Below are 25,629 nucleotides of genomic sequence, written 5' to 3'. Positions count from 1 at the left end.
GGCACTGGAATGTCTGTGCTGTATTTTTAAAAATGAACAGTATGCGTAAGAACTCAAACAGGCCAAACGGGATGATGATAACCATCTTTGGATGTCATCCGAATGTCTAGGGATATGGTGGGTATCCCTGGATTAGGTCAACTTTGGAGAAAAGCTTTGCACCATGGAAATTCGCTGCGAAATCCTTGATGTGGGAAATTGGACAGAGGCCCAGCATCATTGTGTCATTGAGATGCCTGTTAATGTCACAGGGTCTCCAGCTGCCATTAGACTTGGGCACCAAGTGAGGGGTGAGGCCCAAGGACTGTCGTAAAGACGGATGATGCCGAGCTCCTCCATGTGCCTAAACTCTTCCTTGGTGAGGCTGAGTTTGTCTGAGGCTAGGCAAATCAATATGATGTTGGTCGCCGTGCTTGGACATGGGGGGCCGTGAACTGGGGGGTGCAGGATGGAGGGAAATTCTGCGAGGAGGCACCTGTACTGGCCGTGTTGGATTTCCAAGGAAGCAAGTTGTGTAGAGGTCTCATTGGTGTTGCCGAGTGGAATGTGTGGTAAGTCTCAGCATGGACTAGTCACCTGCCATGGAGGTTGACAAGTAGGAAGTGCGCCAGGAGGAAATCAGTGCCTGCTTGTCCATTGAAGGGAGCATGAAAGACCTTTGGAATATGGTGTTATTGAAATGTACAGTAATTTGCCTTTTTCTGAAGGTTGTGATGGCAGCGTTATTGGCAGCATGCAGGGAAGGGCCATGGGGTCTCTTATCTCAAGCGCCATAGGGGGTATGATACTTATCTCCGCCTCTGTGTCCACAAAAAACGTGGCCTGAGATGCTGTCCCAGACATGGAGAAGGCTATTTGGTTGCCCAGCCGCTGCAACCACTAATGGCAGCTGGTCCTGTTGTTTCCCGAGAACAAACATGGCTGGTGCTACTTGAGCCTGGGATCAGACCTCTCTGTTTTCTGCCAGGGTGGGACCTGCTCATGTGGTGGACTTGATTTGGGCATTGTCCTAGGTGATGGCCATGTGACACAATTGACCGAGTCTATGACTTCACACTTGGAATGGTGGAGGACATCTGCTTATGGCTTAACCTTGCGTGGGTCGCTGAAATCTGCGTCAGCCAACAGTAATCTGATGTCTTCAAGCATCCGCTCAAGAAATGCCTGTTCGAACACAAGGCAGGGCTTGTGGCCTTCCGCCAGTGTGACCATCTCGTCCATGAGGGCAGAGGGCCTAGGCTGCTCTCTCACATCATGAGAGGCTGAACGTGCTAATGAGGAGGTTTTTTTCAGAGCCGTGTATTTACCTTCCTCTGGCAGCCCCTGAATGAGATCATCGACTCCTGAGGTGGCTTCCTGATTGAGTGAGCTGAATAGAAGGAGTGAGTTGAATCAGAGGTTATCTGTTTGATCTGGAACTGGGCCTCTGCTTGGCCAAACCAAGTGTGGGGCCTGTTTGTCCTGAAAGTTGGCAGCTTCTACACGACGGCAGCTACAGCTGTTTGTTTCATTGTGTCAGGTCTTCAGGTCGTGTATACTCGTCGGGGTCTCCAATGTAGCTGGTTGTGAGCTAGCACAATGAAGAGACTGAGACAACGGACTGTGAGCTCCGGTATCACAACAGATTTATTTTGAATTCTGCGCTGCCATCTTTAAGCCCCTCCTGGGTCCTGCCCCGAACATCCCAGCACTTGTATCCTGATGACACAAGCGCATATGCAACCTTCCAGTCTGGGTCGAAAGAGACGGTCCCGCGATGCCATCCTTGCTGCAGGTGCCCCGCCAACCGCACATGACAAGCAGGGTCAGTTCGCCACTGCAAATGTGCATCGCCACAGCACCATTCTAGCATCAGTAATGCAGAACCTTCACTGTTTTATTACAGTGGTTCAAAATGGTGGCTCAGTTCTCGCTTCTCTTTGGAATAGACAAAAGTTCTGAGCTTCTTAGTGATCCCCATGTCCCCAAAAAATTATCAATAAAATTCATTAGATATGTAAGATGTACACACATTGGGGTTAGGTTTCAGAGGTTGGTGTATCATCCATTTATGGAATTATACCAAAGATGATCTACTTCCCCAAATCTATTGGTAGTGGCTGCAGGATGGCTGGGTTGCATACTTTCTGCTCTATTCCTGAAATCATCTTCTCCCTGCAGTAGTGTAGAATGGTACAACTCCTGATACCTCAAGCAAGCATTGACTATGTGTCAACAGTGGTGCAGGCTATTCCACTCTGGGATACAGTGAACACAGTCTCTCAGGTAACATTTGTTTGTGCCAGGTTCATTCAAATTGCCAGGAATGAGATCAATGACTGCTCAATGACCTCCAGTCCACAATCAGTGAGCATTAATAAGAACATCTACTTCACAATTTCCAACAGTTCCAGAGCACCACAGGGTTATGTTCTTAGTCCATTGGTCTACTCACTTTATACCTATGACTGGTTCAGTACAACAATATTTAAGACCATCTTCAAATTTGCCAGTGATACCACAGTTTTCTCTCCCATTCTGAATGTTTATTTTCCAAATTTAGCAGTCTTGGCACAGAGAGTCAACAGGGATGTTGCATTTTTCAGGGAGGTTTCAAGCATATCTTTAAATTTTCCTTCTATCCCATTAATCTCAACCCTTGACAGCTCTCAGAACAGATTGACTGTAGAATGTTTGAGGGTGGCTGTAATACCTGATAGATGAGGGGTTGAAGGGGGTTGACGGAGTTAGGTGAGAATCTGTAACAATTGCATTGTTGGTTGCAGATCAGCAACTGGGATAAGGTGAAGGCAGGGTGCTGAAATGGGAAGGATTACAAGTGGCCGAGAAAATATAACAGTAAATGCATAGGAAGTAAAATGAAATGTATTAAATTATCAAAAACTTAATTGCTATGTGCAGCATGGTTTTGTGGGTTCTGAGATGAGGTCATTCAGTGGATTGCTAGGTTAATTGGCCACTGTAATTGGCCAGTTGTAGCATAGGAGAGATCAGTTAGTTGGGATCTGATGGAAACGCGGAGAGCACTGCTCACTTGAGCATTTCGTGGGGTTTGGGAATGTTCGAATGAGTCAAATTCACTGCACTAAAATGGCAGCCTTCTATGTTGGAAAATAAATATGTAAATTTTGAGCGATATAATTGTAAATGAGTGCAAATATATAATTTATAGAACATGAAAAGATAATGTTTAAGTACAAATACTTATTATAAGCTGTTATCTATTTCCTTGCACAGATTATTTTGGCAAGTGTTAATTCATTTAATTGAAATAGATTAATATCCGTCTTAATATAGCACATGGAAGTTTGAATCATGTCCACTTGAAGCATTAATTTATGAATTTTAGGGATCAGAAAACATTTAATATGGTTTGTTTTCATTCTCCTTGAACAAAGAGTTTCAGCATTGAAGAAGCAGTGAAGTTGAACGCCCATCAACCAGGAGTGCTTTGGTTTGAATCTATTCTTTTCTGCGTTGCCTTCAAGGTGTGGCTGAAGTAATTGTCCTGGTCGGTGGCCGTCAGATGACTGGAATGAGCCAACGTGATCTCACTGCTGTCAACTGCTTTAACCCACAGAACAACAAGTGGTACCCATTAGCCAGTTTACCATTCTACGACAGAGAATTTTTCAGTGTTGTGAGTGCAGGAGACAACGTCTATTTATCTGGTAATTGTTATTATACTTGTTTTTTTATTCCACCTCAATTTATTCCACCTCAACACCTGGTGATCTCTATGAATCAAAGAGAGCATTTCCTCAATAACAGAGAAAACTCACCAACAGCATCTGCAGAGAAATGTAGAGAGTACACATGCCAGATTTATGCTTGTTTGCAAAAACTATCAAAACAACAACAAACAAGTCAGCCTAAAAAAAATGATAAACATGGACTATTGAAATTATTTGTCTTTCAGTGTACCCTCTCAGTTAAGGAACACTGAAAATTACTGTACTACCAATCAACCACAATCAGACAGAGAATATTGATTAATAGGCTTTAGTCACCTTAAAGTGTCAACGCTGCTTGCATGTTGCTGGCACGGTTCCAAGGCAGGTACTGAGGGAGAGGATTGGACGTAACACCCTTTATGGGGATATCAGGGAGGGAGAAGTCACAGGGGGTGGGCCAGCACAGCAATGACCCTGCCAGGAATTTTTCTGGAATTATTAACAAAAATAGTTATTGCTAATTTGACAATAACATAGTTTTCTCACAAGACAGAATAAAATGGGCAATATTTTCAGGGTTAATGATAAAGTTTAACATTTCTAAGTTTATCCAAATATTATTTATATTCGCCGTAGGCAGTTTAGAACTGTATTTGAAGATGTGGCTGGTCTCTGAAGTCAAAGGATAATGATATTAAAGCCAATCATATCTAATGCAAATAATTATTTTCATTGCATGGAATGCTTTTGGGAACCTTTATCACTTCAGAACAGGATCCATTGGCATGCTTCAGCAGACTTTAATTGCTCATGTAGTAATGACACCAGTACATACTCCATTGATTTCATCGGTTAGAAGAGTGAACAGTGGTTCCCTTTCTTGAGCTTGTTAATCATTCGCACTCTTGGAGCTGTCAAAGCAAAAGATACCCAACTGAAAAAGTATTGTAAATTAACTGTGCAATACTAGTAAACTGTCAGTTATATTCATCATAAAATGAATATTTAATAAAACAAAGGCTTGAACTAATTGCCTTACTGAAAACAGTTATAATTAAAAGTGCAGTGCACAAACGTGCAAGAGAAACTCAGCTGGATGTGCAGTGTCCAGAGGAAGCAAAGATACAGTGTCCCTCATTATGTTTGGGACAAAGACACATTTTTCCTTTCTTTGCCCCTGTGCTCAACAGTTTTAAATTTGTAATCAAACAATTCATATGTGATTAAAGTGCACAATCCAGATTTTATTCAAGACTATTTGTACACATTTTAGTTTGACCATGTACAAATTACAGCACTTTTTATCCATAGTCCCCTCATTTCAGGGCACCATAATATCTGGGACATAGCAATTGTATGTATATTAAAGTAGTCATGCTTAGTACTTTGTTGTATATCCCTTGCATGCAATGACTGCTTGAAGTCTTTGATTCATAGAGATCACCAGGTGCTGAGTATCTTCTCTGATGATGGTCTGCCAGGCCTCGACTGCAGCCATTTCAGCTCCTGCTTGTTTTGGGGGCTTGACCCCTTAAGTTTTCTCTTCAAGCATATGGGAAGGTATGCTCAATTGGATTTAGATCAGGTGATTGACTTGACCATTCAAGAACTTTCCAGTTTTTGGCTTTAAAAATACTCCTGTGTTGCTTTAGCAGAAGGTTTGGGATCATTAGCTTGCTATAGGGTGAAGTGCCATCCAATGAGTTTAATGCCCCAAACTCAGAATTCATTTTGCTTACTGCCATTAGCAGTTACAACATCAATTAAGATAAGTACACCAGCACCTGTGGCAGCCATACATACCCAGGCCGTAACACCCCCACCACCATGTTTCACAGATAAGGTGGTGTGCTTTGGATCTTGGGCAATTCTTTTATACCTCCTCACTTTGATTCTTGCCAGCACTTTGATACAAGTTGACCTTGGTCTCATCTGTCCACAGATCTTTTTCCAGAATTCTGCAGGCTCTTTTAAATACTTCTTGGAAAACTGTAAGCTAACCACCCTGTTTCTGTGGGTAACTATTGGTTTGCATCTTGAGGTTTAGCCTTTGTATTTCTGTTCATGATGTCTTCTGTGGACAGTAGTCATTCAATACACACCTGCCTCCTGAAGAGTGTTTTTGATCTGTTGGACAGGCATTGGGGATTTTTTTCATTAGGATGAAAATTCTTCCGTCATCAGCAATGGAGATCTTCCTAAGCTATGGGCAATGTCTCTTATTGTTTTATTCTCATTTTTCAGTCTCATAATTACTTTTTTGACTTTCGTTAGCACAACTCTGGTCTTCATGTTGAAAAATGGCAACTACAGATACCAAAAGTGATCAAAAGCTTAGAAACAAGCCCAGCTTACTTATACCTGCACCAATGAAGCAATTAAACATACTCAAATGCTCACAAACACCTGTGAAGCTAAATGTCCCAAACATAATAGTGCCCTGAAATGAGGAAACTATGTATTAAAAGTGCTGTGATTTCGACATGGTCAAACCAAAATATATACAAAAAACCTGAAATAAAATTTGTAATGTGCACTTTAGTCACGTGAAATTGTTTATAAATTCAAAACTGTAGAGCACAGGGGCAAATAAAAGAAAATAATGTCTCTGTCCCAAGCATTATAGAGGACACTGTATATATATTTCAGGCCTGAGCCCTTTGTCAAAGTAAGAGCAGAAAGCAAGCAGGCACCTGAACAAAACAGTAAGGGGGGAGGGGGGGGGAAGAAGGGGCTGGGGAAGGACACAGGCCAACAGATGAAAGGTCGTAATAGATATGGGTGGGAGGACTGGAGAAAAGCAGAAAAGTGATAGGGCCTGGGGAGCAGGAATAAAGGAGACAGAGAGTCAGGTAGGGGGCCTAACAGAAATTGGAGGCCAATGTTAATACCATCAGGTTGAAGAATGCCTAGATGGAATATTAGGTGGTGTTCCTTCAATTTTGCAGATGGCCTTGGTTTTTCAATGCATGAGGCAATCCACAGACATGTCGGCATGAGAACAGGGTGTGAAATTGAAATGGTTGGCCACTGGGAGGTCTCCATTATTGCACTACAATCACAGTGTCTGCAGATTTCCTGTTTAACTGCAATGAAAATGTTATTTTCTAAATCTACTTTGTTTTACCTCAGCCTAAAGTATCCAAATACCTTTTTTTTTCCAGTGGGCATTATTTTTAGTCTTACTACTTCATGGCACACTGAATCTAGTTTCTGAAATATGCTATAACCATGATGAATATTATTAGGACAAAGTATCTTTATTAGTGCTAAAATTTACCCAAAGGGTGGGTGGAGGTAAGGGAAGAGGACAGCTAAGTGTTTGCTGTAATACTGCAAATATAAGCAAGAAGAGAAGGATCTTCAATCTATCCAAACTTGCATCAGGGAAACCCTCCTTAGCTACCACCACCAGCAGATCTAAGATGATTTTGTTTCTCCATCTTTCTCTGAAAGGCTGACAGCTTCAGTAGGAAGAAATATTTGGCTTCTGGAAGCAAAAATGGCTAACCTGAACTTGCTTGAGCAGATCCCTTCTTAGGGCAGTCGCCAACCTGAGAATGACACAAATGGAGCAAGGCAATGCAAAGTTTCGTGGCAGTATAATAGTTGAGATATCATTAATTTTTCAGATGTTTTTGACAAATTCTAATGCTGGTTTATCGCTTTCAGCATTATTGTCAATGAAGAGTAATTTCTTAGCTTTGTAGAATTTGTCTCATCTTAAAATGTCTTTCCATCAATTTATGCAAAATCATAATAGCTGGGAAGAGTTTCTTTGGTTAAAAAGTTAGATATGAAGATATTTGTTTGGGTCAAATAAGATCACCCACTGGTGTTGACAAGACAGGACTTTATTTTTTTTCATGTACTTTATATTTGAATGCTTAAAGAAAATAAGTTTTGTTGATTGAATTTAGATTCTTTGACTATAGGCTGTTGCTATGAATGATTAATAGTTGAACAATTTGGATTAAGTTTTGTGTTAATATGTGCCTGAATGAGAATCACAGTAAACCATCAATGTCTTGCCACTCTGCTTTTGAATTTGGTGATGAGATTTTTAACCTGAATTCATTAAATAAGTTTCAATTAGCTAAATGAGGCTTGAAATGCAAGGATTTTTCAGAATAGTGGAGAAATTCATCTCCATTGTGGAGTACTAGAGGTAATTTCTATTACATTTAATTCTCAGTGAAACACATCTGGAAATTGTGGTCACAATTTTTCAGTAATTGAATTGTACATTTTTGTGTGAATTCATATCTTTCAAATTCCATTTGTCTGCTCTCATCATCCCAGGTGGCATGGAATCTGGTGTCACCCTGGCTGATGTTTGGTGTTACATGTCCCTTCTGGATAATTGGAACCTGGTCTCTCGAATGACTGTCCCGAGATGTCGACATAATAGCCTGGTGTATGATGGGAAAATTTACACTCTCGGTGGCATTGGTGCATCTGGAAATCTCAATCATGTGGAAAGGTAAATGGGGAAGAAAACAGCTGACTTGGAAGGTTAAATGAAATTATAGAAGATGCAATGAGAAAACAAGTGGTGATGGATGAAATAATTTCTTGCCTTCTTAAATTTTAGTGGTCTGTAGGTCATATTGTTTAATTTGGTACTTCCATACCAAAATCAAATTGAACAGTCAAAAATACCATTGTAGTCTGGAACTATCACATATCTAGTTCCCCATGAGAATATCCATGAAGGATCGGGCACAGACTTCCTCCTTTCTTTCTTCTTTGGCTTGGCTTCACGGACGAAGATTTATGGAGGGGGTAAAAAGTCCACGTCAGCTGCAGGCTCGTTTGTGGCTGACAAGTCCGATGCGGGACAGGCAGACACGGTTGCAGCGGTTGCAGGGGAAAATTGGTTGGTTGGGGTTGGGTGTTGGGTTTTTCCTCCTTTGCCTTTTGTCAGTGAGGTGGGCTCTGCGGTCTTCTTCAAAGGAGATTGCTGCCCGCCAAACTGTGAGCCGCCAAGATGCACGGTTTGAGGCGTTATCAGCCCACTGGCGGTGGTCAATGTGGCAGGCACCAAGAGATTTCTTTAGGCAGTCCTTGTACCTTTTCTTTGGTGCACCTCTGTCACGGTGGCCAGTGGAGAGCTCGCCATATAACACGATCTTGGGAAGGCGATGGTCCTCCATTCTGGAGACGTGACCCATCCAGCAGAGCTGGATCTTCAGCAGCGTGGACTCGATGCTGTCGACCTCTGCCATCTCGAGCACCTCGACGCTAGGGATGAAAGCGCTCCAATGGATGTTGAGGATGGAGCGGAGACAACGCTGGTGGAAGCGTTCTAGGAGCCGTAGGTGGTGCCGGTAGAGGACCCATGATTCGGAGCCGAACAGGAGTGTGGGTATGACAACGGCTCTGTATACGCTTATCTTTGTGAGGTTTTTCAGTTGGTTGCTTTTGTGTAGTCTTCCAAAGGCGCTATTTGCCTTGGCGAGTCTGTTGTGAATCTCATTGTCGATCCTTGCATCTGATGAAATGGTGCAGCCGAGATAGGTAAACTGGTTGACCGTTTTGAGTTTTGTGTGCCCGATGGAGATGTGGGGGGGCTGGTAGTCATGGTGGGGAGCTGGCTGATGGAGGACCTCAGTTTTCTTCAGGCTGACTTCCAGGCCAAACATTTTGGCAGTTTCCGCAAAGCAGGACGTCAAGCGCTGAAGAGCTGGCTCTGAATGGGCAACTAAAGCGGCATCGTCTGCAAAGAGTTGTTCACGGACAAGTTTCTCTTGTGTCTTGGTGTGAGCTTGCAGGCGCCTCAGATTGAAGAGACTGCCATCCGTGCGGTACCGGATGTAAACAGCGTCTTCATTGTTGGGGTCTTTCATGGCTTGGTTCAGCATCATGCTGAAGAAGATTGAAAAGAGGGTTGGTGCGAGAACACAGCCTTGCTTCACGCACAGACTTCCTATGAGAAACAAAACCACAGACACTACTGATGCCCCCACCTTTATATCCAATGCACTCCACTAAAAACATAAACATTATTAAACATCACAAAAGAAAGTGCTATTAGAGGGAGGGTCTTGCTTTGGGTCATCTTACAAAGTTCCATAATATTTGCACATGCTTCAAGAAATGCAAGTTTTAAAAAGTGTTTATTTTTTCCCCATCACACAAATTCCCTGAGAGAGAATTTTATTTCATATCTCAAATATCTGGGGAATGATCTGTGAATTGTGTTCGGGCAAATTTCTGTAATCTGAATATCCACAATGTGTATCTAACAACGACCTCCATTGAATATATTAAGACTTACAATCATGTTCAGAAAACATCAGGACTGGGAGGTATGCTCCCAATCTTGAAAGATGATTACACATTCTGGATCATTTATACTCATTGCCATGTTGACTCTAATTTAATCTCAGTAGATGTCATTGCTAAACTATTAGTGGATTCCGCTTTTCAGTGGCAGTTAACGAGTTTGGTGAAGAGCTAATTACTGGAATCAGGATCCTTAAACTGGAAGACAGCAGCAGCCAGAAAGAAGCACTGGTCTCCTGGTAAACAAAAGAAAATAAACTCTCTTGATTGATAACTTATAGTTTAACTGCAAGTATTTATGTTAAGCTGTGCATTGCCAAATGTGTGCTCAATGCACCTTCAAAGTGAATGCAGAAGTTCTCAAATCAAATGGCTTTTGATTTTAAGAGAAAAAGGAATTGCTGGTTGTAGGACGAGAGAATGAGAATTGATTCTGAATTACCTCCTCAGTTTAGGACCATTTACAAATAAACAATAAATGCTGCTGTTGTCAGCAACACCAACATCCTGTGAATGAGTAGATAAAAAAAATTGCATTTCACCTGAGAAAGGATAGAAGGGCAAGACAGGGGGGAAAAAAAGCAGCATATAACAAAGGGGAGTACAAAATGTTGATAACCAATCCAAAATAGTCAATAATTGGATCAATGAGAATTCTAGACTTACCTGTCCTTATGTAATGCAATACACAGAAGTGCTGGAGAAACTCAGCAGCTTATGCAGGATCTTTCGGGAATAAAGAGTAACCAATGCAACCAAAAATAAAAATGTCCTAATGAACTTGTCTCACCAAATTTACTTTCTGTTCACTCCTAAAAAGCTTACTGTCTACATTACAAAAATGACCTTGAAGCTTTGGGAAGTAGATGTATGCTAAAATCTTTGCTTTTTTTGTTCTGTTGGCACAGAAACAACAGGCCAAATGTCTGTATCCCATGCTGTAAATTTGTATGATGCTATGTATTAATTTGCACATTATTAAATCCCTCTGTAGTCCTTCACATTTTTATTGTCTCCTGTGATATGGGAGTGGTGCTAAAGACGAGTGAAAATGGAAATTACAGTAATACCCTATTAACCTAGTATGCCAGAGGCTTTATCACTGCAATGCCAGGAGCTATACCAAACTCTCATCACTGAATCTTGGTATAGGTCATAATCAATCTGAACTTAAGCAGCTTTTCCATAATATTGATTGTTAGCACACTAATATTCCAGCTGACTTTTAATTTGAATTTTATTTTAAGATGTTACATATTAGCATAACGCATTTTCCAGCAAACCTGCTCCTTTAGAAGGGGCATTGGAAATGGAGCCTTGATAAATTTCAAGGAAATTCAGGACGCAGGGCCCACGGCATTAAATGGAGAGCAATTAGCAGCTAAAGTTAATGTTAAAGAGTAAACTGGAATAAGCACCCATTGAGTCAGATACAGAGCCAACTGAAACTTCCAAACAAAAAGGTTGTGGTTTATTCCATCACAGCATGTAAAGGCAGTGAAAAGGAAAAGTTTTTATTTTGATGGTTAGCAGGAGGGAGATGTTGGGTGGCGGGCCGGGAAATGAAGAGCTGTCCTGAATCATATTGCAGGAACTTGGCACAAAAATATACTTTCCTGTGCCTCCATGGATGCTGCTTGACCTGTCAAGTTCCTCCAGCAGATCTTTTTTTGGCTCCAAATCACAGCATCTGCAATCTCTTGCATCTCCAACCTGGAACAATGGTTACTTGATGTGAAAGTTCATCAACCCTTCAAGGCAACAGACCAAATTTGTTAAGCATTGAAGAAAATGAAGCAGGCAGGCTTTGTAAATGGGAACATGGAATTTAAAAAAAGTCTTCCTTTCTCAACCTGCACAAATCCATAATTAAGCTTCATCTGTCTTACAGTACGGAATTTTGGATGTAATACAATGGGAACATTGTCATGGAAAAGATCCAACAGAGGTTTAGTAACTTAATATTTGCCTCAACTTTCTCATCTGCCAGAGAACTTCTTTCAGTCCCATTCCCCTGCCCGACCAATTTGCACCTTTCTGACAAACTAAGTTTAGTTCTAGCAAACTAAGCTGCAACATGAAAGTCTCTCTCAATTTCAGGTGCAACCCTTCTCTCTTCTAAAGATCACCTCTGCCCTGGAAGAGACCCAAAGGTGCACCTGATTCTCTGAGCACCAGCTCCTTAGCCATTCATTCATTTGCTCTATCCCCCCCCCCCCCCCCCCATTACTATTCTCCCTAGGATGTAATACCAGGAGTAATCCAGAGATTACCATCCTTGAGTTCCTGTTTTTTTAACCTTCTATCTAACTCCCTATAGTCACTGTTCAGGGCCTCACTTTTTTTTGACCTATTCTTGAGCTGTCTACCAGGAGACAATGTACCATCGTCACTCTCCTGCCTGTCTTACTAATTTTCAAAGGTCCCCACATTGCAGCTCTTCTTCTCTCTACCCTCACCTGCTGTGCATCAGGGTTCCAGATCTATATGATGTGGCAGCTGCGGTGTTAAAATCGAGCTATTGTCAAGATACCAAAAGTACAAGCAAACCACACGGTACAATTCAAACAGACTTTATTTGAATAACACTAGTGGGAATTAGCAGTCTGTAGTATTGGGTAGACAAGGTCACCTCACTTGTTTGGTCTCATTCAAAGAGCACAGTCACAGGGTCTCTCTCTCTCTCTCTCACCCCCATCTTACTGGCAAAGTCTGTGTGATGGTTTCTTCATCCTAATTCCCATAACTAGATATTTTATAGCTAATATTCTACTGCTGCTCTCCTCGACAAGGTCACGCACAAAACAATATCCCCAACTACATGCTTATTTTTAAGGGGAATGGCCTTTGGAAAATCCTGCACTTCCTCCCTAACTTCTCCACCTATTCTAGTGGTCAAACAACTACCTGCTTCCAGCATTTTCGTTCTGACAATCACCCTGGAGCTCCTGATTGTCATTCTGACAATCTCCCTGCTTATGATGCTTTCGACAAGTCCAAATGCTTCTCCAGCTGCTCGATGCACTCAACTAGGAACTGTAGCAAGAAGTGCTTCTCTGAGGGATATCCTTTCTGAGTACAATTGTGATGCTTTCCCTCATCCCTGATCTCCCAGTTCTGCAAAATGAAGGTGTGACTGCTCTAACTGCCATTTCTTAACCATTGAAATTACAGAGGAATCCAAAAGATCTTGCCCTATCTTACCACACCACTGCTCAGCCTCCTCTAAAGACTCCTGAGGCAAAATCTCACTGAAACATAACTCTCCAACCTCACTCCAACCACTCTCACAAGATTCCTTTATTGTCATGCACGTGAGTGCACATTTGTCATCTCTTGCTTGTCATAAAGGCACACAAAGAGGAACCACTCGCTCAGCACCTCCAGCAATAAGTGGAAAAGCAAAAGAGAGTCCCTTCAGAGGCATTGAGTGTCAATGGATTTGCCTCCTGTGATCCCGCAAACACTGCAGTTGCATGGGCTTCCTTTCATTCCAGCAGTAAATCTGAGCTGATTCCAATCCTCTGAGACAATCAGGAAGCTGCTAATACCCTTAGGGAGCCAATTATCGTTGATTATCCAAATAGCAATCTGATGAGACAACATTTCCTTTCCTCTATTAATGGTTAAATCCTGAGCAGGATTATTTCAAATGACCAGGTCCTTTGATACAATGGAAATTGAACTTGAGTAACTGAAACTTCTCTCTTTGTTGCATTAGGCAATGTATGGTATGGAGGGATGGCACAGTTCCCTCAACACTTTTACAGCGCCAGCAATCAGGAATGGGGTTTGAATTCCGCAGGGTCCGTAAGGAGTTTGTACATTCTCCCTTTGTCTTTGAGTTTTTTCCAGGGGTTCCGGTTTCTTCCCACTGTTCGAAACGTACCGGAGGCTGTAGGTTAATTGGGTGTAATTGGGCGGCACAGGTTCATGGGCCAAAATGACCTGTTACTGTGCTGTATGTCTAAACTTTATTTAAATTAAAAAATTAAAACTGCAAGTAAACCATACATCAGTCTATATGTCAGCAGAAACAATGCTCAGCAACTCCTTTATTCCAAGTATATTATGATATGAGAGATTATTGTTATTTATATATAAGATATATAAATAGTGCCTTTGGAAGACTACACAAAAGAGTCTGGAAAAACAACCAACTGAAAAACCTCACAAAGATTAGCGTATACAGAGCCGTTGTCATACACACACTCCTGTTCGGCTCCGAATCATGGGTCCTCTACCGGCATCACCTACGGCTCCTAGAACGCTTCCACCACCATTGTCTCCGCTCCATCCTCAACATTCACTGGAGCGACTTCATCCCTAACATCAAAGTACTCGAGATGGCAGAGGCCGACAGCATCGAATCCACACTGCTGAAGATCCAACTGCGCTGGGTAGGTCACGTCTCCAGAATGGAGGACCATCGCCTTCCCAAGATCGTGTTATATGGTGAGCTCTCCACTGGCCAGCGTGACAGAGGTGCACCAAAGAAGAGGTACAAGGACTGCCTAAAGAAATCTCTTGGTGCCTGCCACATTGACCACCGCCAGTGGGCTGATCTTGCCTTAAACCGTGCATCTTGGCGCCTCACAGTTCGGCGGGCAGCAACCTCCTTTGAAGAAGACCACAGAGCCCACCTCACTGACAAAAGACAAAGGAGGAAAAACCCAACACCCAATCCCAACTTTCCCCTGCAACCGCTGCAACCGTGTCTGCCTGTCCCGCATCGGACTTGTCAGCCACAAACGAGCCTGCAGCTGACGTGGACATTTACTTCTCCATAAATCTTCATCTGCGAAGCCAAGCCAAAGAAAAGAAAGAAATATATATATATATATATAGATAGATAGATAGATAAGTGCAATTGCAGATACACCGAAATTCGTTCTTGCTGCAGCCAAACAAGTTCATAAGAATATAGATGAAGTTTTCACTTTTGGTGTAATTGGCAAACCGCTGTGAAACTGTGCTGGGTCTCTGCAGGGTAGCAATGGTTCATGTTTCTGATTATTTACATATTCAGATATCTGAAGCACCATATAATAGAACACTTTATTGTACATGCAAAATATGCACTTATTTGAGAAAATGCTGTGAACATCTTGTAATTTGACTGTCCTTTTATGAAATAAACACCACTAGCAAAGTCAGCATTAATTGCCCATCTCTTATTGCCCTTGAGAAAATGATGATGAGCCACCTTGAGTTACTGCAATCCTTTTGGGGAAGATACTCATACAATATTGCTGAATTAGATCCGGCAACCATGAAGACAGGATGACTGTATTTCCAAGTCAGGATGTGCTTTTTTGGGAGATCTTATTAGAAGGAACAGAGGTGAATAAATGCAGTGAACTGGTTCACAATGCAATCATGGTTGGATGAATGTTTAGAATAGTGGAAGTCACTTTTAGTTGATCTTTAAAATTCAGTGCTTTTATCCATAATTGGATTGATGGTGCAATAAGATCAACAACTGTATGATCTAACAAATTATAAGCTGAAGAACAGTGAACATACTGTTGATGAGTAAATGCCTTTTGATAGTATCATAGATGATATTTCCCGAAAGTTGTGTGTCAATTAATGGTGTCGTACTTAGGCAAATTAGATCTATCAAGCGGTATTACCATTTTATGTTATATGCTGTCTAATTAATTGAACTTCACATCCTTTCCCTGCCATCCAAACTAAATTTGGAATATCCTGCAAGATGAGGCTTGTCATTCATTCTGACCCATCTCGTTTTATCAAAATTGTTGCTAATATGGCAAATTGTGTACCTTCAGGCACAAGGGATTAGATTATCCTGTTGATAAAATACGTTTACTTTAAACTTTGCTAGCAATTTGTGCAAGGTATTGACATCCCACATACAAAAATATAACCATAATATCCTGGTTGGTTTATAGCTCGATCATTAGTTTACAAAAACAACATCTCAAATTTAGAGTCTAATTGCTGAATATTCAAATTAATTGGTCATTAAACTCACCATAGCAAGTTAAATCTAGTAATTATAAGGTAAGTATTCCTTAAATAATAATAATCCAACTTTTTATTATAAATATGAAATCTCATTTGTCAGGTTGTGAATTATCTTGGGGGATTTATTTTTCCTATTCCTTTCTCATCATACAGTTTTTCTTTCCCTCTTCATTTATCTTACTATCCTCCAAAACAATATTTCATATTCTGTAATTCTCCCTTCATGTTGATTTTCCTGTTTAATTCACACTTTGTCTATTAGAGCGTCTAATGTACTCCCCATTTATACTGGTAATCCTGCTGCGTCTTCATCAGCTTCACCTTCCAGTTATGATGAACATACAATAAAATGACCTTATCCAGCAAAATCTGGCCTAACTAGTTTGTCAGTGGATTTTTCACCAGTTTCATTTAAAAAAGCAATGGATCATCTGGGTACAGAAATGCATACAGCAAGAGTGGACCTCACAGTGAGATCATTTATTGCAGATTGATTCATAATTTTCTGCTGGGAATGAATAATTATTGATTCTAGTCATGTGTTGGAGCTGAAAATACCAGTGCACAATGGACACTTTTTCTGATCCAGGGAACGTGTTAAGGAACTGTCTGACTTTGCAAAAGAACTGAAAATGTAATCAAAATTAAACTTTAACTTTAAAATTTTCATCAAACATCACTGTTTAAAAAAGTCATGCTGAATATTTTGTCATTATTATATTGCTGTTCACAGGACCACCTCAGGCCTTAATGAATGCACAGTTTCATCTATCAATTAACTAAGCATTTCCATAAATTACTGTAATGACAACTTGTCTGGAATACTTTAGAACACAAAAGGCTCTGTTTAAATGCCAGGTTTTGTACACTTTTGCAATCCAAAACATGACGGAAAACATATTGAATTTGAAGGTCTTATTGTGAAAATAATCTTCCAATGGTCATTAAATTTGTACATTGCAACAATATTAATTTTAAATTTATTGATAAGCTTGGATGAACTCTGTGGCTGAAAAGTTGATTCATCTTATCCAACTCTTTATGCCAAGAGGCCTGTGAGCTCTGACCTGTATCCAAGTTTCCACGAAAAGTGATATCTACATATTACTGTCCAATAGACTGTGAAAAGGTATAAATAGTTTGTTCATGGAGTTTGCTGCTATTTTAAATCCTATCAGATAAGGAATCTATGCTTTTTGGAGTCTAATCTGCCTTTCAAGCACAATGCTACAAATCTCAATGATCAAAACAGTTTGCTTATGCAATTTTAAAAGATATTTGCTTTTATTTGAATAGTACTGATCATTGAATTGGTGATTGACTGATGGGTTTTTGCTAGATTTTGTTTAAACAAACTGAATTGTTTACCATTCTTTATATAAATGCCAAATGTCTATGCTTTATTTTAAAATATTTTTATTTCACCTTTCCAACATATGCAGTATCTTACTATTTATTTCACATTAATGGGTTGTATATTCTGCTTGTGATAACAAAATGTTTGTTTAAGGTGGCAATTTCAAGGGGATTCTTTTTTTGCTTTGCTAATTGTTAATATAAATGTGATGAGAATACAATTAGAGGTAAGCAATGAATTGTGATGCAGTTTTTGAGCCAGATGCCAAACATTCAGTTTGCAAAACAAAAGGATTTTGCCTTATCCCATTTATGTGTCATGTCACTATTCCTTATTCCTTCGCTTTGTCTTTAAACATGCCTCTTCTTTGTCGCTTCCTGTTTTCAGTTTTTCTCTAGTAGGTCGATGTTCTTCTGGCTTGAATTGTTCATCTGTCCTGACACATTGAGGTCAAGTGCCTTTTTCATCTATAATTAAACATTTCATTCTCTAAGCAGTCATACCTATGAAGGATCATCTCTATTGCACAGTAGCATCATTTCTTGCCTGTCTCACTTTCAATGACAGACTTGCTGATGAGACTCAGGCTAAATGTTAGTACTCTTTGCTATGGCCATTTACTCATATACAGTATGACCACTGATATTGTGAGCCAAATAAGTAGTTGAGCATATTTCAAAAGCAATCTCTGTTGCAGTCACAGTTTTGCATCCTGAAAAATCAAGAATGATTTTATTCCTCCCTAAATCCTTGCACAAAATTGCACCATTGAATTTAACTCAGCAAGCACCACAATCTCAGTGATCAGAGCCTGGACGTTGGCCTGGAGGAATCTTCTAACAAGGGGTATTGGAAGATTTTATTGCAGCAACAGTAGCATTATTACCACACAAAATCCAGTTTTCTTTCAAAATTCTTTCTTTTTTTTTCTTTGGCTTGGCTTCGCGGACGAAGATTTATGGAGGGGGTAAAAGTCCACGTCAGCTGCAGGCTCGTTTGTGGCTGACAAGTCCGATGCGGGACAGGCAGACACGGTTGCAGCGGCTGCAGGGGAAAATTGGTTGGTTGGGGTTGGGTGTTGGGTTTTTCCTCCTTTGCCTTTTGTCAGTGAGGTGGGCTCTGCGGTCTTCTTCAAAGGAGGTTGCTGCCCGCCAAACTGTGAGGCGCCAAGATGCACGGTTTGAGGCGTTATCAGCCCACTGGCGGTGGTCAATGTGGCAGGCACCAAGAGATTTCTTTAGGCAGTCCTTGTACCTTTTCTTTGGTGCACCTCTGTCACGGTGGCCAGTGGAGAGCTCGCCATATAACACGATCTTGGGAAGGCGATGGTCCTCCATTCTGGAGACGTGACCCATCCAGCGCAGCTGGATCTTCAGCAGCGTGGACTCGATGCTGTCGACAAATGTGGTATGATTTCTAGACCTATATTTTTAATAATTATTACAATAGAATTATAATTTGCCCCTGTGTTTAATTTGGCAATGACTTCATTCTGTATCCACTGAATTTTTAAACATTCATTATCTGTTTACATTTCTTTATTTGTTTACACGTATATGCTGTTTAACAGGTTTTTTTTGCACTAACAATTAGTGGTAATTCTGCCACACCCGCAGGAAAAGGAATTTCAGGGTTGTAGGTGATGTCATACATGTACTCTGACAATAAATATGACAGGAAAATCCCAATGCATAATATTAAATGTGTTACAGAACTATGTTATTTATTGAGTAGTTGCACTATTTAGTAAAAAGTAGTTTCCAAATTACTGCAGCTAGTGGGTAATGATGCTTGAAATTTCTCTTCTTCCAGATATGACACAATTACCAATCAATGGGAAACGGTGGCTCCTCTTCCCAAAGCCGTACACTCCGCAGCTGCAACAGTGTGTGGTGGCAAAATCTACGTGTTTGGCGGTGTGAATGAGTCAGGACGGGCCGCTGGCGTGCTGCAATCATATGTTCTTCAGACAAACACGTGGACTTTCATTGAATCTCCGATGATAGGTAAAGTAGCAATTTCTCTTAAAGGGACGTTACACAGATATTATGATCGAAGAGCTGCATTATCAAGAATAGTAGCAACCATATATTATTAACAGTACACATGAGTTGAATACATGTTGAAGGCAGTGTTTTTGCAATTCTGTCGAGGTTATAATTCTTGACAATGATATTACAAGAGAATAGTTAAATCCCTACTGAATTTCAGGGAATGTTAATTGTTTTAAATCAATGCAGGGATTTTTGTTCAGTGTGATAGGGTTGGTGAGATGTCTTGTTCTGATACAAGTTGCTATAATAAATTATTTTTTAAAATGTGGCAGAAATGAACTGTACACAATAAAAGTTGGTTAGATGGCATTTAAGAGAGTATTAAAAAAACCATTTTTGTTTCCATCAGACAATATTGAACATTTGGCATTTCTTGTTCATAAATGCAATGATGTATTCTAGTGTGTAAAATTTTACCAAGAGAAATATTGTTTGGATTGCAGAGTTTAGAATGAAACCTATTTGTGCAGGTTAGAAAGCACTCAGCTGGGTCAGGGGAATCGCTACCTTTATGACAGTGATAAAGCAATAGACTGTCATCTTTTATCATTGGTGTTCATGTGAAACAATGAGAATGAGTAGGCTAATTATTATCCATTATCAAACTGTTCAATCAAAAGTGGCATTTCCACCAAATAGATGTGATTGACTACTGAATCAGCTTAATGCAGGGTTAGTATTATAGAAAAGAACATTATTTTTTAATATCTCATTATGATGATTAATGTATTAAGGAAGTGTTATTTCTTTGCTCAGAATGCTATTTGAGCTTTGCATTAATTTATTTTTGCTGTAAATTTGCCTTTGATTTCCCCTGATGATCAACTCTTGATCTTAGCTTGTGAGCAAGGCTATTCTATATGGAGTAGGAGGAGGGCATTCTCAGAGTGATAGAGACAAATCTGAAGGATGGATTACTCAAGTCACATTTTTCACCAAGAGGCCAGTCTCTGTGCCGTCCCGATGCAGGCTCAAGTGAATGGAGATACATAAAAGGCCAATGGTTCGTAAATCTGAGCTCCATTGTTTCTCATACGGGTGTTACATTATGCTTCCCAATTGAGAAGAAATATTGATGACACAGTTATTACTTCCAAACTAATTAACCTCTAAAGCTGAAATGTTGCCTAACAATTAGGTCAGAGAAACCAGAGGGTGATTCAGTATTGAATGCCACAGTTGGCACGTTTTGTTATCAGTTTGTTTCAGAGGATATTGGCCACATTCATTTCATTACAATTGTGTAATTAAATACACAAGGAAACCAAGTTCATTGGATTATAAAAAAAATTACATCCATAATTCTTCATGCTATATTCTTTTGAAATGCTGTCTCTAAATTACAAACATGAGAAATTTCCATATGAAGTGTCGATTTATTTTGTTCCATCAACAGATAACAAGTATGCTCCTGCTGTCACTCTCAATGGTTTTGTCTTCATTCTTGGAGGTGCTTATGCCAGAGCAACTACCATATATGATCCTGACAAAGGGAATATCAAAGCGGGGCCAAACATGAATCACTCCAGACAATTTTGCAGGTATGAATAATCACACAACAGTCCCTTTTTAATATACTTACAGTAACTGAGGCAATGCTATTAAGCTGAATAACTGACAACATTTTTAATCCCTTTCAGGTACTGTAACACATATTACCCTACTGAAAAGTTTAGACTTGAAACTGTTTAAGATCTGTACCACAGTAAAACATTCATGCTGAGGAGAATTTATTGGCATCCGATTGTTTCAAGTAATAAAGGCCTGGACCTCACTTCTCCTTCACACTTAAAATAATCATCGATTCCTAATCTTTTTTTCATAGATCCTCAGTAAAAACAAGTGAATGGCAGAACCAAACACCAACCAAGAGTAAATAATATGAACCATTAATCAAATTTTATCCTTCACACAAAAATCTTGTGTCTGATCAACATGCATATTATTTAAAGTTGCCATGGGGATTTTTAAAGCCAGATTTTTTGGTTCCATACCCTCTCTATTATACAGAAAGATCCTTGTTATCCAGAATTCAAGCAACTGGCACAAAAAAAATAGGTAAAAAATACTGAAGTTTAAAATTAGCACACCTTGTTGTTAGTTCACACTATCTCAAGTAACTGGAAAATTCACTTATTCGGCATCTACCAATCCCCATAGATGCCAGATACCAGGGGTTTCATCTAAATATCTAATATGACTTTTCACATGATTTTATTACATGCAAATTAAGTTGCCTACATCAGTGATGTGCATTCTCCTTTTTAAAACATTTTTATTAATTTGATAGAGAGAAATATTAAATGTATATGTTGTTTAGATATTAAATATATAGTTTTAATTTAATGCAATACAGAATATAAGTCATATATAAATTATACATTGTCTTATTTAATTCTCTAAAAAAGTGATAAATCCTTATGAGAATTGTACCTCATATTCTAATACTGAGATATACAATGTGATTATCTAAATAAACCAATCTCTTCTAGTTGTTTAAAAAAAAGGAAAAAAGAACCCCCTCCACTAAACATGGTCACCAGCAAATAAATTGTAAAGAATCGACTCTTGGAAATTGGAGAGAAACCCCCCAGTGCACCCCGCCTAAGTAAGCAAATTATAATAATAGTCCATTAATGGACCCCATATCTTGTCAAATTCAACCTTGATCTCTTTAATATTATATCCAATTTTCTCCAAACTCAAGCAAGACACATATCCTGTAACCATTGCATACGAGTTGGTGCTCTGCTGTCTTTCCATCTTAGCAAAATTTCTCGTCTGGCCATCAATGAAGTAAAAGCTACTATTCTTTTTTTGAGTTAAATTCAAGGAAATCCTCTCTTCTAGAGAATAACCAAACAAAACAATAAAAAGACACGATTCTAATTTCATCCTAAGAATCTGTGATAGAGTTTTAAAGAATTGTTCCCAATATTCTTGTCATTCTGGACACTCCCAAAACATGAATCAGAGAGGCCTCAAAAATTTTACATTTGTCACATTGTGGATCAACATCAGGATAAAAATGAGATAATCTAACTTTGGATATATGTATTCTATGTACAACTCTAAATTGTGTTAAATAAGGTCATGCACAGAATGAGGTTTTATTAATCAGATCAAGCAGGTTCTTCTAATTTTCATCTGAAATTGATGTATTCAAATCTTGTTCCCATTCATTCTTGATTCCCTTCGCTGAACATATTTTTTAGGTCCATCAAATTACTATAAATAATTGATCCACCATGGGAAAACGTTAAATCAAAAAATAAATCAAAAACATTGGTGTTGGGAATTTGAGAAATGTTAGAGAATTTAGACTGAACAAAATGCTAATCAGACTCAAGTTATTATTCAGATGGTCACCCTTATGTGACAATGATTAGACATATTAATGTAATTAAAATGAACATTTCACCTAAATTTTTGTATATGTTTCAATCTTTACTAATTTTCATTCCTAAAACTTATTTTAATTCAATTATTTATTTGTATATATTATTAAGGAAATAACAACCCCATTCAATTATTTTTGGGACTAAAGGGACTTTTTTGGCACTAACCCAGGAACAACAATGGAAAATTCACCAGACAATAGTAAATTCATTTTTTTTAATTAAACTATTAATAGCATAACATTTTTCACTTATCTCAAAACTTGACCCACTATGAAAAGTCAATCTTTAAAAGTTCAGCATCATTTTAGTCTTGCTTGAAGGTCCTAAATTTTCAGTTCAGAAATAATTATAAAGCACTTTAAACATTTTATCTGCAGGCCTTTAAACTCACAATGAGGCTATTTTCTTCCACAATGAATTCACAAACCCAGACAAGAGTTAAACAAATGTGGCTATCTTTTTCCATGGAAAAAGTCACAAACAAGACAAGTGACCAGACACAAAAATAGACCCAGAAGAAATCTGTCCTCTTTTCCAAAGAAATAGCGAAATGGTCTTCCTTATTTCAAAAGCCACTGATTCAGTGTTCTCCTTTCCCTAGTAATAACACAGAACTGCAGGATCAATTCTGGTTATTGTAATTCAAACCCTGTGTAACAGGGATTTTAAGTCCTGCACTCTCTAAACTGAACTCAGAATGTCTGAATTCGGTAAGATATTTCTCTAAATCATCATCACAGAGGTGAGTCCCAATTCTTATAAATCACATGACCATCAGTTTTATTCTACTAAAATTCTGTTCCAACCTCTGACTTCATATCTGTTCAAGAGGCTTAAGTGGCTTTGAATAAAAACAGATGGCTTCCTTTAGCTGTTCTTGAATAATTAAGACCCACTTGAAATCCATTAGCTCTTTCTCTCCAAGGCATGTCGACTCTGAGAATGAACACTCTTCTCAGAAAACAATGGTTCTCTATAAATGTGGTGTGACCTACGTGTGACCACAGCTAACTTACTAAGAATACATGTTACAGTATTTTAACTATAATTTACTCTCCAAGATATTTTTATATATGAGAAATATAGTTTAACATTAAAGGTTAACACAAATCTGTTACAATATGGCAAGGTAAAAACCCTGTATAACAAGCCTACTTCAAAGACCAAATTTTGGATTAATATACAAAACTTATTATTGCTACTGCATTTTAATATTTCAGATGATCAACCTCTTAGTTAAAAATGGAACAGAGTTTTTTTTTTAATTAGTTATGTTGGCAGTTTTAGGCTCTTCCTTACCCTTTTTGAAATTTACAGAGAACCCGATAATGAGACATAGACTGAGAATATGGGCACAATTTAAGAATATTTTTGGCTATCTTAGAATTTCTCTTGCTAGCCCTATTTTGAAGAATGATCTTTTTCAACCTTCTATCTTGGTTGAAGGTTTTAGGGAATGGGTTGGATTGGGAATAAAAGGTTAAGATCTATATATATGAGGCAATTTTGCTTCATTTGAACAATTAACAGTAAAATTCAACCTTCTTAATAGAGAAATGTATTCTAAACTCCATCTATCCCATTCATCCTTTCTTTTCCTCGAGCAAACCCAAGCTGCAGGAGCTAACACTAGGTTTGGAGAATTGCCGCAGTCAGTATCAAGCAGAAAGCCCGATTATTGGAATACACAGGTTAGGTTAGATAAATTAAAACACAAACTACAGATGCTGGAAAATCTGTACAGGTCAAGCAACATATGTGGAAAGAGAGAAAAAGAATCATATTTCAGGTCTGTCAGAATTGGGAAGGTGACAGGATGTAAGAGAGAAGGTGGGGAAAGTGTGTTGAACAAAGGGAATATCTTTGATCGGGACTTAATGGGGACCTTATCAGTACATTAAACTTCTAGATCTGTTAATGGCAAGGTGGAGGGATTTGCCTAATAGTTCGACTAATATATATGAAATTAAAATTATTGGGAATATTAAGCAACTCAGGCAGCATCTATGGAAAGAGAAATAGTTAATGTTTTTGATAACCTGATAGAAATTTATAAGATAATGAGAGCCATGGATTGTGTGGATCATCTGAATCTTTATTGCCAAGGTAAAATGTCACATTTGAGTGGACTTGCATTTAAGGCGAGTGTGGGTGGGAGTTTCAAGGAGATGTGGAGGGCAAGTTTTTACATAGAGAGTGTTAGGTGTTTGGGACGGGCTACCGGAGTAGTGGTAGAAGCAGAATCAAAAATAGCATTTAAGAGGCTTCCAGATAGATGCATGACTAGGGCAAGGAATAAAGGTATACATATCCAGTGCAAGCAGCAAAGTTGTAGTCTAAATTGGGCATCATGTTCAGAACAGATCTGTGTGCTGTACTGCTCTATGTTCCATGAAGGGTCCTGCGTCAGACCTGAGAATGAGCAAAGTTAGTCTAGGTAGCAACAAAAATTGGGTAAAACAAGGGGATTTTTTTTCCATGAGAAAGTGAATGCAGGGTGCAGATGAGATGAGGAGGTATGGTTGTGTAATTTGTTGCAGATTCTGGACAGAATAGGATTGACAGAGAGAAGTCAGAATAATTGGTCAGTAGATACATCAGTCCTTAATTGTATTTCTGCTGAGCATTCAGAGTTTATATCCTGTACTAATGCCATTGATGGTAAATACGGTGCTTCAAGAAACAGGCACAAGGCTGTTAATTGTTCATGCTAAGAAAGATGACAGAAGTGCAGTGAAGTGGATAAGTAAGTGATTCATTTTGTCTGAACTAGTTAATTTGCGGGTTAACTGAGTGATATGTTTTATAAGGGACCACATTTTGAATATACAATTTAAACCTCTCCTGCTGTGTAGAATTTC

The 25,629-nt window shown here is 39.1% G+C and overlaps 1 protein-coding gene across 3 annotated transcripts in view; it reads left to right on the top strand.

The window, feature by feature from the left end:
- LOC138736611 (kelch-like protein 29) overlaps positions 1-25,629 on the top strand; it is a 483,106-nt gene that overhangs the window by 420,212 nt on the left and 37,265 nt on the right. For all 3 annotated transcript variants that reach the window (XM_069886405.1, XM_069886406.1, XM_069886404.1), the window contains 4 exons: positions 3,489-3,671; positions 7,977-8,157; positions 19,126-19,319; positions 20,764-20,908. In XM_069886405.1, coding sequence (XP_069742506.1) covers positions 3,489-3,671; positions 7,977-8,157; positions 19,126-19,319; positions 20,764-20,908 — 703 coding nt within the window. The remainder of the gene's footprint in view (positions 1-3,488; positions 3,672-7,976; positions 8,158-19,125; positions 19,320-20,763; positions 20,909-25,629) is intronic.

This window comes from Narcine bancroftii, chromosome 6 (genome assembly GCF_036971445.1).
Source record: "Narcine bancroftii isolate sNarBan1 chromosome 6, sNarBan1.hap1, whole genome shotgun sequence".
NCBI lineage: Eukaryota > Metazoa > Chordata > Chondrichthyes > Torpediniformes > Narcinidae > Narcine > Narcine bancroftii.
This window is presented reverse-complemented; position numbering and strand designations above follow the sequence as displayed.